Here is a 12,181-nt window from a genome sequence, read left to right as displayed (position 1 = left end):
GCTTACAAAATATCAAATGTTGATCTAATTAGAGATATTGTGTACCAAGGGGTCCAAACAATATAGTCAAAAGTATGTGTCACAAGTGGAAATAGCATAGGGGCAATTCAGGAAATAGACACGGAGGAGAATATTTCTGTTAGGAAGAATGGACAGGTGTCAAGTGATCCAATGATTGTGGGCAACCGAAAAAGTGCAAGGACGAGGAGGGTCAATTCACGCATGAGGGATTATGTGTGAGGGAGCAATAAGTCATATAGTATCGAAGGAAAGGGGGAGAGTAGAAAATGGTTGTATATTGTTTCTCCTCTATATTTTCTCTATAATTACTTGCATTGCATAGTACCTTCCTCTCTCTAGTGGAGATATACTCACCGATAAAATAATACGTATCGAGGTTTATCCATATTTCTGGTGTCATTGTTATTATTTCAATGGTTAATTTATCTATTTTCATTACATTGATGCTCTCGTTCTCGACTCATTCTCAAGCATGGTTGAAAACACCCGGTTGAAGGAGTTTTCCACAGATGTCATGCAAATTTTGGAGTTTCTAGGCATAAGGAGTATTCTACTCGTTTTGAGAGTCTGGAAGCTGGAGTTACATCGTTGCATGTAGTAGCGGCGTCATCGCAAACATCCGCCACAAGTCCGATGCAACTATTTTAGGTTCGTAATTTCATACTTGATTTTCCACGTTTCAATGGTTCGAACGTGTTGGAATGGATCTTTAAGGTAGAATAGTTTTTCGTTTTACAATACTCTAGAGGCGCAATGTCTCACCATTGTTGCAGTTCATATGGAAGCAGATGTGACTCCTTGGTTCCAATTGATGGCTAAGAACAATCCATGTCAATCTTGGGTTGGTTTCACTCGGGCCCTGAAATTGGAATTTGGTCCATCTCCTTATGAATGCCCTTGTTCTACCCTTTTTAAACTGATGCAAACGGGGTTGGTGCATGATTATTATCGCGAATTTACAGCTTTGGTTAATCGTGTTCAAGGTATTACTGTAGATGCCTTACTTGATTGTTTCCTTAGTGGCCTTAAGAGTGACATTCGAAGAGATGTTATCACTCAAACTCCAACCTCCTTGTTACGTGTTGTTTCATTGGCTAAACTTTTCAAAGAGAAATACCTGCCTAAATAATAAACCACCTTAGCCCACTCTTACCCAAAATATCAACCCTCATCCCTAGCCCAAACAACTAAATCCACGAGCCTACCACCCTTGTTACCCACGCCAAACACTATGAACCAGCCCAACTATCAATCAATTAAGTTTGCCAATGTTAAAAAAATGTCTACAACAGAAATGTAATTGAGAAGGGAGAAGGGATTGTGTTTCACTCGTGATGAGAAATTTTCACCTCGACATAGATGCCCCAACAAACAATACTTATTGTTACAATTAGAGGGAGAGGAAGACTTACTACTGGAACCTAACCCACCTGATGAGGCCAATATCAACCAGATGCAATCATTGGAATAAGAACCTCATCTTTCTTTTAATGCTCTCAAAGGAGCTTTCAGCATTGGTACTATGCAATTTCATGGTATTATCAATGGGGTGACGATTCAAGTACTACTTGACAGTGGCAGTTCGGACAATTTCTTGTGACCATGCCTTGCACATTGCTTGAAATTGACCATTGAACCAACTATGGGCTTTCATGTCTTAGTAGGTAATGGACACTCCTTGACTGTGGAAGGTAGGGTTTGGGATGTTGAAGTATAGATCCAAGGGCATTCCTTAAAACTACCCGTTTACTTACTGCCGATCTCAGGTGTAGATTTGGCCTTAGGGGCAGCTTGGTTAGCTACTTTGGGCGCCCATATTTCAGACTACAGTGCTTTGAAATTGTAGTTCTTTGTGGAAGGGAATTTTATTACCCTTCATGGTGATAAACCAAAACTTCCAACTCCAGCACAATACAATCATCTTCATAGGATGCAAAGAACTCATGCCATCTCTGAAATATTTACACTGCAATTTCAGCAACCAGATTGTGGTGTTGATTGCTGTTTGTAATTACCTGTGAACTTGGAACCATAATTAACACTTCTTTTGCGTACCTATCATGATGTGTTTGTTGTTCTTACTGGTCTTCCTCCTAGTAGATCACACGATCATTGTATTCCTTTGATTAAAGGAGTTGATCTTGTTAAGGTTAGACCTTATAGATATCTGCACAGTCAAAAAGAACAAATTGAGAAGATGGTTACAGATATGTTACAAGAAGGAATTATAGTGTCAGGTACTAGCCCATTCTCTTCCCCAATTGTTTTGGTTAAGAAGAAAGATGGCACTTGGAGATTTTGTATAAATTATTGAGCTTTAAATGCCATAACTATCAAAGATAGTTTTCCCATTCCCATTGTAGGTGAGTTAATTGATGAGTTGTTTGGAGCCCAGTATTTTTCCAAGCTTGATCTCAAGTCTGGCTATCATCAAATCTTGTTAAAAGAGGAAGATCGATTTAAGACAGCATTCAGAACACATCATGAGCATTATGAATGGCTTGTCATTCCATTTGGATTAACGAACGCTCCAGCTACATTCTAATGTATGATGAATGACGTCTTTCAAAAGATGTTGAGAAAATCTATTTTGTTTTTTTTTATGATATCTTGGTGTACAATCCAACTTGGTCTGCTCATTTACACCATTCAGAAGTTGTCTTGCAATTACTCATACAACATAAATTGTTTGCCAAGTTATCTAAGTGTTCATTTGCTCTTACTCAAGTGGAATACTTAGGACACATAGTTTTTGGGCAAGGAGTAGTAGTGGAAGCTTCCAAGGTACAAGCTGTGTTAGCTTGGCCTCTTCCTACTAACCTCAAGCAATTACGGGGATTTCTGGGCCTGACAAGTTATTATAGGAAGTTTATCAAAGGTTATGCATCTATTGCAACCCTTTTGACAAATTTGCTCAAGAAAGACAGTTTTAATTGGGATGTTGTTGATATGGGTGTTTTTGAAACACTCAAATCTGCTTTAACTCAAGCTCTAGTTCTCACTATTCCAGATTTTTCTAAGGCTTTTGTTTTGGAAACAAATGTGTCAGGAACTGATGTAGGGGCAGTGCTTAGTCAAAACAGTCATCCAGTTGCTTTCTTTTCCAAGAAATTAACTCCCAGACTTTAGAAACAGTCAACTTATATGCGGGAACTATATGTCATCACTGAAGTGATAGAGAAACTCAAACATTACCTTTTGGGTCACAAGTTCGTCACTAAGACAAATTGGATGAGTCTAAAGAGTCTTACACAATAGTCCTTACAAACACCAGAACAACAGGCTTGCTTGCATAAGTTGTTAGGCTATGACTTTAAAATCGAGTACAAACCGAGGAAGGACAATGTGGTTGTAGATGCTTTATCCAGATCATTTTTATGGCATGGTCTTAGCCACACATGGCAATTATGCTCGTTTTGCGTGTTACGATTGCAGACAACACAAAGTTAAATAGCATAAGTGAGTTATGTCGCAAAGGCACCCCTCCTCATCCCAATTATTCCACACATAATGAATTGTTATACCAGAATGGTAGGCTGGTTATTCCTAAGAAGCATGACTTGGTTAAGCAAATATTACATGAATTCCACTCTTCTCCACTCGGCGGACATTCAGGGTTACAAGAACCGTGTCTAGGATTGCTGCCCAATTTCACTGGCAGGGTATGCATCAAGACATAGCTAATTTTGTTAAAAAACTGTCTCATTTGTCAATAGGCTAAATCTTCCAATACACTTCCTTCAAGGTTATTGCATCCTCTTCCAATTCCAACACAGATATGGGATGATATCACGATGGATTTCATCATGGGACTACCTAATGCTAGTGGTTTGACAATGATCATGGTAGTGGTAGATTGCTTTTCTAAGTATGTTCATTTTGCTCCTTTAAAGGCAGATTACACTAGTGCACAAGTGGCTGATTTGTTCATGAAGACCATGGTGAAATTTCATGGATTTCCCAAGTCTATTGTCTCTAATCGAGACAAAGTTTTTATGAGTCAATTTTGGAAACAACTTTTCAAGTTGAGTGGTACTTCATTGGTTATGAGCAGTGCATACCATCCCCAATCTGATGGTCAATTTGAAGCTGTCAATCGTTGTTTGGAAATGTATTTACGTTGTTTTGCTTATGATAATCCCCAGTTGTGGCTGAAAATGTTACCTTGGCCTAAATTTTAGTATAATACTTTGTACCATCTCAGTACGGGTATGATGCCTTTCAAGGTAGTTTATGGTCGAGATCTTCCTAGGATTGACAAGTATGTTACAAATGCGCAGGACCCTCCAACATTGCAACAACTATTGCAGCAGTATGATGTTGTTTTGCTTCAGTTAAAGGGCAATTTGCACAAGGCTCAACAGTATATGAAGCGACAGGAAAATAAGCGACGACGTCATGTGGAATTCAAGGTTGGAGATATAGTGTTGGTTAAGCTCCACCCTTATCGACAAAATTTGGTTGCTTTGCAAAAAAAATTAGAAATTGGGCATGCGATACTTTGGTCATTTTCCTATTATCTAATGTTTTGGTCCGATTGCTTACAAGTTGTTGTTGCCTTCAACTGCTCGCATTCACCCTGTTTTTCATGTGTCACAATTGAAACCATGCTGCGAGATTCATCAACAATCCTATATTCCACTTCCTCTAATTATGAATAACATTGGCCCTATATTGTAGCCACAAGAGATTTTACAATCTATAGTTCTTATCCAAGGAGACCAACATATTCCTAAAGTTTTGGTACAGCGGGCAAGCATTGATGCTTACCAGGCTACTTGGGATGACCTTACCTATGTGCAGCAAGCTTATCCTGACTTCAACCTAGAGGGCAAGGTTGCTTTTAATGAGGGAGGTAATGTCACAAGTGAAAATAGCATAGGGGCAATTCAGGAAATGGATGCGGAGGAGAATATTTCTGTTAAGAAGAATGGACAGGTGTCAAGTGATCCAATGATTATGGGCAACCAAAAAAGTGCTAGGACGAGGAGGGTCAATTCACGCATGAGGGATTGTGTGTGAGGGAGCAATAAGTCATATAGTATCAAAGGAAAGGGGGAGAATAGAAAATGGTTGTATTCTGCTTCTCCTCTTTATTTTCTCTATAATTACTTTCGTTGCATAGTACCTTCCTTTCTCTAGTGGAGACATACTCACTGATAAAATAATACGTATTAAGGTTTATCCATATTTCTAGTGCCATTGTTGTTATATCAATGGTTAATTGATCTACTTTCATTACATTATATAGATTCCTAACCCACCAAATGAACCAGCAAGCACAAGCAAAGAGGATTCCATGCTTTTGTTGGAGCCATGTGTAGAACCAATCAATGTTATCCAAACTATAGATGTCAGAATTGTCATCAAAACCAAGTGACCTCCAAATTCAAGTTGCATAAGCACAATCCCAAAGAAGATGGATCGTGCTTTCTTCCTCTAAGCCTCACTTGCAACAAGAGGAAACAAACAAGATAACAGACTTGCAAATATCATCACAAACACCCTCGGGAATCCACGAGTTCTGCATAGTTTAAGTAGGAATAGCTGAAATAACAGACTTGGCTAGTGTAACTCTACCGACCCGGTTAGTCAGTTTGCTTTTCCAACCTTGCAATCTACCATTAACTTTGTCCATAATAAAGGAGAAATCACCTTTCTTGACTCCCCCTGATAAGAGTGGAAAGTCTAGGTATTTACCCAAGTTTGTAGCATGACTAAAATCATTGTTTGTACGTATAATTATATAATGTATTTACATTAGTTTAATTTTTTTCAATTTTCTAATTTATTTTTTAAAAAACAAAATAACTTTTTAAAACGAATATTATAAATTCAGAAATAAAAACTATTTTGATAAAAACATTGCTTATCTTTAGCATTATTTTGTGCTTGCGCTTAGAATGGCATAATATGAGAGACCTCTGGCAATCCACCATTTCTGTCTCAACATGGAAACAAATTTCTAAATTTTAGGAAACAAGTGTCATGTTAATCTGTTTCAGTGATTAGTATCCAGGAATTAAGAGTAGATAGTAGTAGTAGATTTGAGTGACTAAGCAATACATATTACACCCTTGAAACATCATATGTATAAAAATTAAAAACAAAATCTGAAAATTTTCCTGCTTGAAAGAAACAAACATGGGTACATTTAGACCGTAGAAGTTAACTTATAGTACACTAGAACAATCCAACATTCAAAGATAAGGAGATGTACGTCACAACTTCATTCCTTGACCAAATTCTTCAATAGTTTTCGTGGCTAGTGTCATGACATCTACAAAAGCACTAAATGATGCCCGGAGAAACCTGGCTTCTGTTGCCTCAAAGTGCCTGAATGAGATGCATCGTAAGGAGAACGGAAGAAATAAGATTACACATTCAGCATGCCCACGAAGCTAAATTATCTAATCACGGAATCAAATGAATCCTTTTAGATAAAAGACACCCTAAAATTAATTACTAACAGAATGTGTTCATATTGGAGATGATATATTTAAAAAGACAAATTTTAAGTACAATTCCTTAAACATAATTGATGTTATTCCCTAATCAGAATTCTAGTTTTACTTTATTAATATGTGTAAATGTATATTATTAATATTTACATTAAAAGTAATATATTGCAGATAATTAGTGTAGATTGAGGTGCTAACCTAATTAGGATCTCTTTTCTACATTGTGATGTCTTAGCATATCTAATTTTTTTTTTTTAAATATTTACATTAAAAGTAAATGTATATTACTGAGATAAAACTTTAATTCTGATTAGATAACAATATTAACTGTACCTAAGTTTTGTCCTATTTAAAGTTGTAATCATTGTCATAACATCTTAATGAAAAAATAATTGCAATTAACCCAAACGTTTTGCAGATACTCAGGTAGCGCTATAGATAGCATTTCATACACATATTTAATGGCTAAAAACTGATTACAATATAAGCTTCAGTTGAGCTATAAAACAATGTATTTTATATCCTACTTTACTCCTAACATAATAACATATTTTGCATTTAAACAACAAATGATGCACTAGTAAACCGAGCATAAAATCGTTTATAAAAACATTCAACTATTAATACCATAGAGGATACTCACGCTGATAGCTTTCCATCAGACACTGTCATGAGTCGTTTTACTTTATCGGGTTGCAACTGCAGAAGGCACAGAATCATGAATAAATAGATACTTGAAAAAAATTCGTAAAGCATTGGAAAGCTCATGTCTTCAGACAATCACCTCTTTGTCAACGGCTAAGGCAGAAAATACAATGGAAGCATTCTCTTCAGATCCAAAATCTATTTCCATGTCACTGCAATTGTCATTCCATTTACAATAACACATTTACACATTTGTTAATACTAATTTCAAACACAAGGGAAACCTCAGAATTTCCGAATCAAGTTTTTCTCATAGCAGTGAATCTTTCAAATACAGGAAATTTGCACACAATTGATACACATTCACCAGATCAGATGATGAGTATAAAAAATGTTATTTATTTTACTAACAATACTTAACTGATTAATTCAAAAACTTGAGATTTTGATTGTATCTAATTTAACATACTGAGTTCCAGGCCTAAACAGGAATTGGACCAATTGTTGGATTTAGGCACAATGGATAAGGAGGCCTATGATTTGGGTTTCATTCCAAAAGGTAACAAAAGGGAAGAATGGAGGGGAATTTCTTATGCTGACTAGACAAATTGGTTAGTAAATTAACAGGAATATTGGGAGAAGTGTCTGACAAAAGCATGCTTGGGTAATCAGTTTGACAGAGAAGAGTTTTCTGCAAGCAGCCAAGGGCTCTGGTTGTCTCTTTTGCAAGAGCTTTGGCTCAGTACCTTTCTGGAATTGAATAACACTTACAGTAGTTTTTGTTCCTGGTGTTCTATCAGTTACAGAGTCCTAATTCTATAATTACATCAGTAGCCAAAGACCTAGGACACACAATGAGGTCAAATACAACAACCAAAAAAAAGGAAACTGAGAAATGCCAAGCACCTGAGCAAAATTGAAACTGCTCACAGCATTCAATTATTATATTTTATATTATAATTATAATCTAAGTACAAATATGGGAAGACTACACAAAAGATATTTGTATCCCAACAATAAAACTAAAAATTGTAACAAACTTTTCGTCTACAAAGAATTACATCTATGTTAATCGTAGACAATTTAAAGTTTTATGGAACAGGAGGATTATTAAGGTATAAGCCATACTAAATTTTTATATATTATCCTTTCCTAATATCCTGAATCAACCTATAAATTTCCCCTTTACAAACCGGTCCACATAACTTGTTTGAATCTGTATTTGCTCGGTACAAAAGTTACTAACAAAATGTGAAGAATTTAATAATTAGAACACGAGTTCAATGAATAACCAAAATATACACTAGCACAAAGCTACCGCTAATCTAAAAAGAATACACTTCAAATTACAAGATTTAGAGGTACAGGTTACAAGTGTTTTTGAGCATGATAATTGAATCGAGATTCAAATTGTGAATCAAAAGATCCATTTTTTGAATTGCGAATTGAATTGTATCGTGAATAGTAAAATTCATAATGAATAATAAAACAAGCATATGAAATTAATAAAAACATATCTTCATTGTCAATAACTAAAAAACCATAAGTCTAATAACATAAGATACATGAGTTCTATTAAAAATTGTTATTGTTATAATAGAATAATATTAATATTAAAATTTATAATAAGCATTCTGTCATTAAAATTATTATATATTAAAATTTATAATAAATATTCTGCTACAATATTTATTATATATTAATATTAATTAAATATTTGTATTTAAAAAACTATAATAGATTTTATTTTTCATGTTATATAATAGATTTTATGATAATGATATTAAAATAAATAATGACCACATCAATCAAATATTTTTAATTTGACAATAGAATAATATTAAAATTACAATGAATATTCTGTCATTAAAATTATTATAAATTTAAATTTATAATAAATATTATATTCATTATATATTAATCAAATGTTTGCATTTGAAAAATTACAAAAGATTTTTTTTATTATGTTTTATGATAAAGATATTAAAATAAACAATTATCACATGGATCAAATATTTTTATTTGAGGAGGAATTTACTTATTCCATGATTTTACTCCACTCAATAACTCATTTTCTACATCAAATTTCAAATTATCATATGGTAATTTGAAATCTCAATACCCATATGATGATTTAAAATTTGATGTTGAACATAGATTATTGAGTGAAATAAGCCAAGTGAGGTTGTCTGATGGATTAAAAACTCATTCATATTTTTATATTTGTTTAGAGTTTTGAAAAAATATTCCTGAATATAATTTATTTTCAATAAAGTAGGTACAACATGATTCATTTCATTTTGATTCCCATGGGGAGGAAGAGAAAGTTGTATTCCCATGAGAATTGAGAGAATTATACTTTAACTCACTAATTCAACTTATTTTTTATTTTAATTAATTTTAAATTTAAAATATTCCCCAAAAAGTTAAAATCCCACCAAACACATATAAGTAATATAAGTAGTAATTACCATGATTCACTTCATTTTGATAATAATAGTTTAAAACTAAAAGCCAAAAGACTCAACACAGTTTGTAAAAGATTCTTAAAAGTTAAAAAAAATGCCCAATACGGTGTCGTTGGAATTAGGGCTGTGCATACCCAGCAAAGCACAAAGACACTGAGTCTTTTTAAGGAAAAACAGCACGATTCGCATACTAACTACCATGATTTTGAGGGCTGCTCCATTTTCAGTGGCTATGAAAACAATGCATACATGAATTAGTTCAAGAGATAATTGAAGGTGAAGCCTAATAGAAAGGAAACGAAACTGAGTGGAGGGAATTTCATCATTTCCCAAATTTAAGAGGGATTCTTTGGGTTTCAATGTTTTCACACCAAATTCAAATTGTAACAAAATGATACCCAAATAGCCACAGTAACAACAACAACAACAATTAAAAAAAAACATGGTTGAAAAAGCATAGAATCAAGAGAGAGAGAGAGAGAGGAACCAGGAGAATTCCCATTGCGGTGTGGTAGCCATGTCACAAGATCGAGAACCGTGAGGGAGGGAACAACATTCTAAGATAGGGTTTTTTAAGAGATTTAATGGTGAATTTCCATCATTGCCCTTCATTTACGACTTTTAGATTTTCAACTTAATTCAATGTCAACAGTTTCAATCTATACATCTAACATATAAAATGAATACTTCTTCATATAATTATTTTTTTAAAATCAATACTTCTTCGTATAATTTTTTTTTTTTGTCTTCGTGAACAATTATACTCTTAATTATTAAAAAAAATTAATAATTATTATTAATTAATTCTAAATAATCCTTCATATTATTATATTTTTCTATTTTTAAAGATATTTAGAGACCTCTTTCCCTAGTACATGATAATATATCCATTTTTGTTAAATACTTGCTAAATATATATAGAGATTGCGATTTACATTAATCATTATTTTAATTATGTTATATATATATATATATATATATATATATATATATATATATATATATATATATATATATACTCTTTTAACACTTGCAATGAAAAAGAATCTGTCTCCATGAAAAAAATTAAATATCAATAAATTGGTAGAGTTATTATTTTTTATATACGTTATTTTTCTATTTTATCATTAGATATATTGTTGAAAAAAAATATAATATAAATATAGGAATATAATTATCTTTGAAAATTAGACATTAAAAGGGATATTCTCTTTATATATTACTAGAGGGAAAAAGGCACTCTGTGACTGCATTGTATTAAAAGAAAAAAAATAATAAAAAAAATGAGAAGTTACTCATAAAAAAAGTAGTTATTGAAAGTGATATTTCATTTATATATTAGCATAGAAGTATAGATTCATTAGTTTCAAATTCTTAAATTTGATAAAAAAAATTATAATTTTTTAAAATAAAAGAGTATAATGGTCAAGAAAAGTGGAGACCAAGGTAGTTACGAAAAAGGGTATCCTCTTTATATATTAGTATAGGCAATGTATATTTAATAATTACACACAAATCAAAAATATATAAGATGATTTTTTTTTATATTCAAGAGATATAATGGTCCACTAAAAAGTGAACATCAAAAGAATATTTACCAAAATATATGTCCCTTATAACAAGTATAGATTATAGATTATCGACTAGCAATGCAAAAAGAGCTTTATGTTTCACCAAAAAAGTTAATTGTTTTTAAAAAATAAATTAGTAGCTATTATTTTTTTATATGCATTTTTTTCTATTTTATCCTTAAATATTTTGTTAAAAGAATTAGAATACAAATATAGAGATATAATTATTTTAAAAAATTAGACATAATGTTTCTTTATATATTGTTATAGATTCATTCAACAAAAATATAATCCTTTAAATTATCACTACAAATTTTTAAATTCATTCAAATGATTTTAGGAATAGACAAATAATATTTTTAATTAATAATTGTTATTATTATTTTAATTATTGATGTATATTTTTGTATTTTATGACTTTTAATTTGTAGAGTTTATTTTAAATATTTTTAATTATTTTGGAAAGTTTTAAAATAAACTTAAAATGATAATTTACTCAATTAAATTCGATTAACTTAAATTTAAAATATTACTATTCAAATTTAAAATTAACATTATATCACCTTTTTAAGCATATTTAATTTTATTTTGCTTTATTTTATATTCTGTTAACTTTTCTCAATAACTTTAAAGACAAAGGAAACCATCACTCAAGACCAATGACCATATGCTCAATTAAGCCAGATTGATTCAAATACAAAATATTATTGTTTAAATTTAAAATTGATATAATTTTATATCAAACTATTATTTATTGTAATAAAATTTATTTTATGTTAATTAAATATTTTACTTTAAAATTAATTTCATTTCATACTATATTTTTTATAAAAAAAATTATATTCCACGAGTAGACCAAAAAAAAGTCCCCCGATAAATGACAATGCGGGATAGGGTAACTAGTGATACACCTTTTAATATATTATTAAAAAAAATTTACACTAGCAACCAATTATATCTCTTAATTGTGTCTTGTCACTATAAACACATTTACTTTTAACAGTGATATGACACA

The 12,181-nt window shown here is 31.9% G+C and overlaps 1 protein-coding gene across 1 annotated transcript; it reads right to left on the bottom strand.

Moving 5' to 3' along the window:
* Positions 1–6,043: 6,043 nt before the first annotated feature.
* Positions 6,044–10,224, bottom strand: LOC109795295 (transcription factor). The gene is made up of 4 exons (XM_020354750.3): positions 10,083–10,224; positions 7,267–7,339; positions 7,126–7,181; positions 6,044–6,357 (listed from the first exon to the last, which is right to left on the bottom strand). Exons 1-4 carry the CDS (start codon positions 10,205–10,207, stop codon positions 6,243–6,245), a joined length of 369 nt encoding a protein of 122 aa, XP_020210339.2. The 5' UTR covers positions 10,208–10,224; the 3' UTR covers positions 6,044–6,242.
* Positions 10,225–12,181: the final 1,957 nt, after the last annotated feature.

The sequence above is a fragment of the Cajanus cajan genome, chromosome 9 (genome assembly GCF_000230855.2).
Source record: "Cajanus cajan strain Asha chromosome 9, NIPB_CcT2T_4, whole genome shotgun sequence".
Classification (NCBI taxonomy): Eukaryota; Viridiplantae; Streptophyta; class Magnoliopsida; order Fabales; family Fabaceae; genus Cajanus; species Cajanus cajan.
The sequence above is the reverse complement of the archived record's forward strand: the minus strand, read 5'-3'. Positions and strand labels throughout refer to the sequence as shown.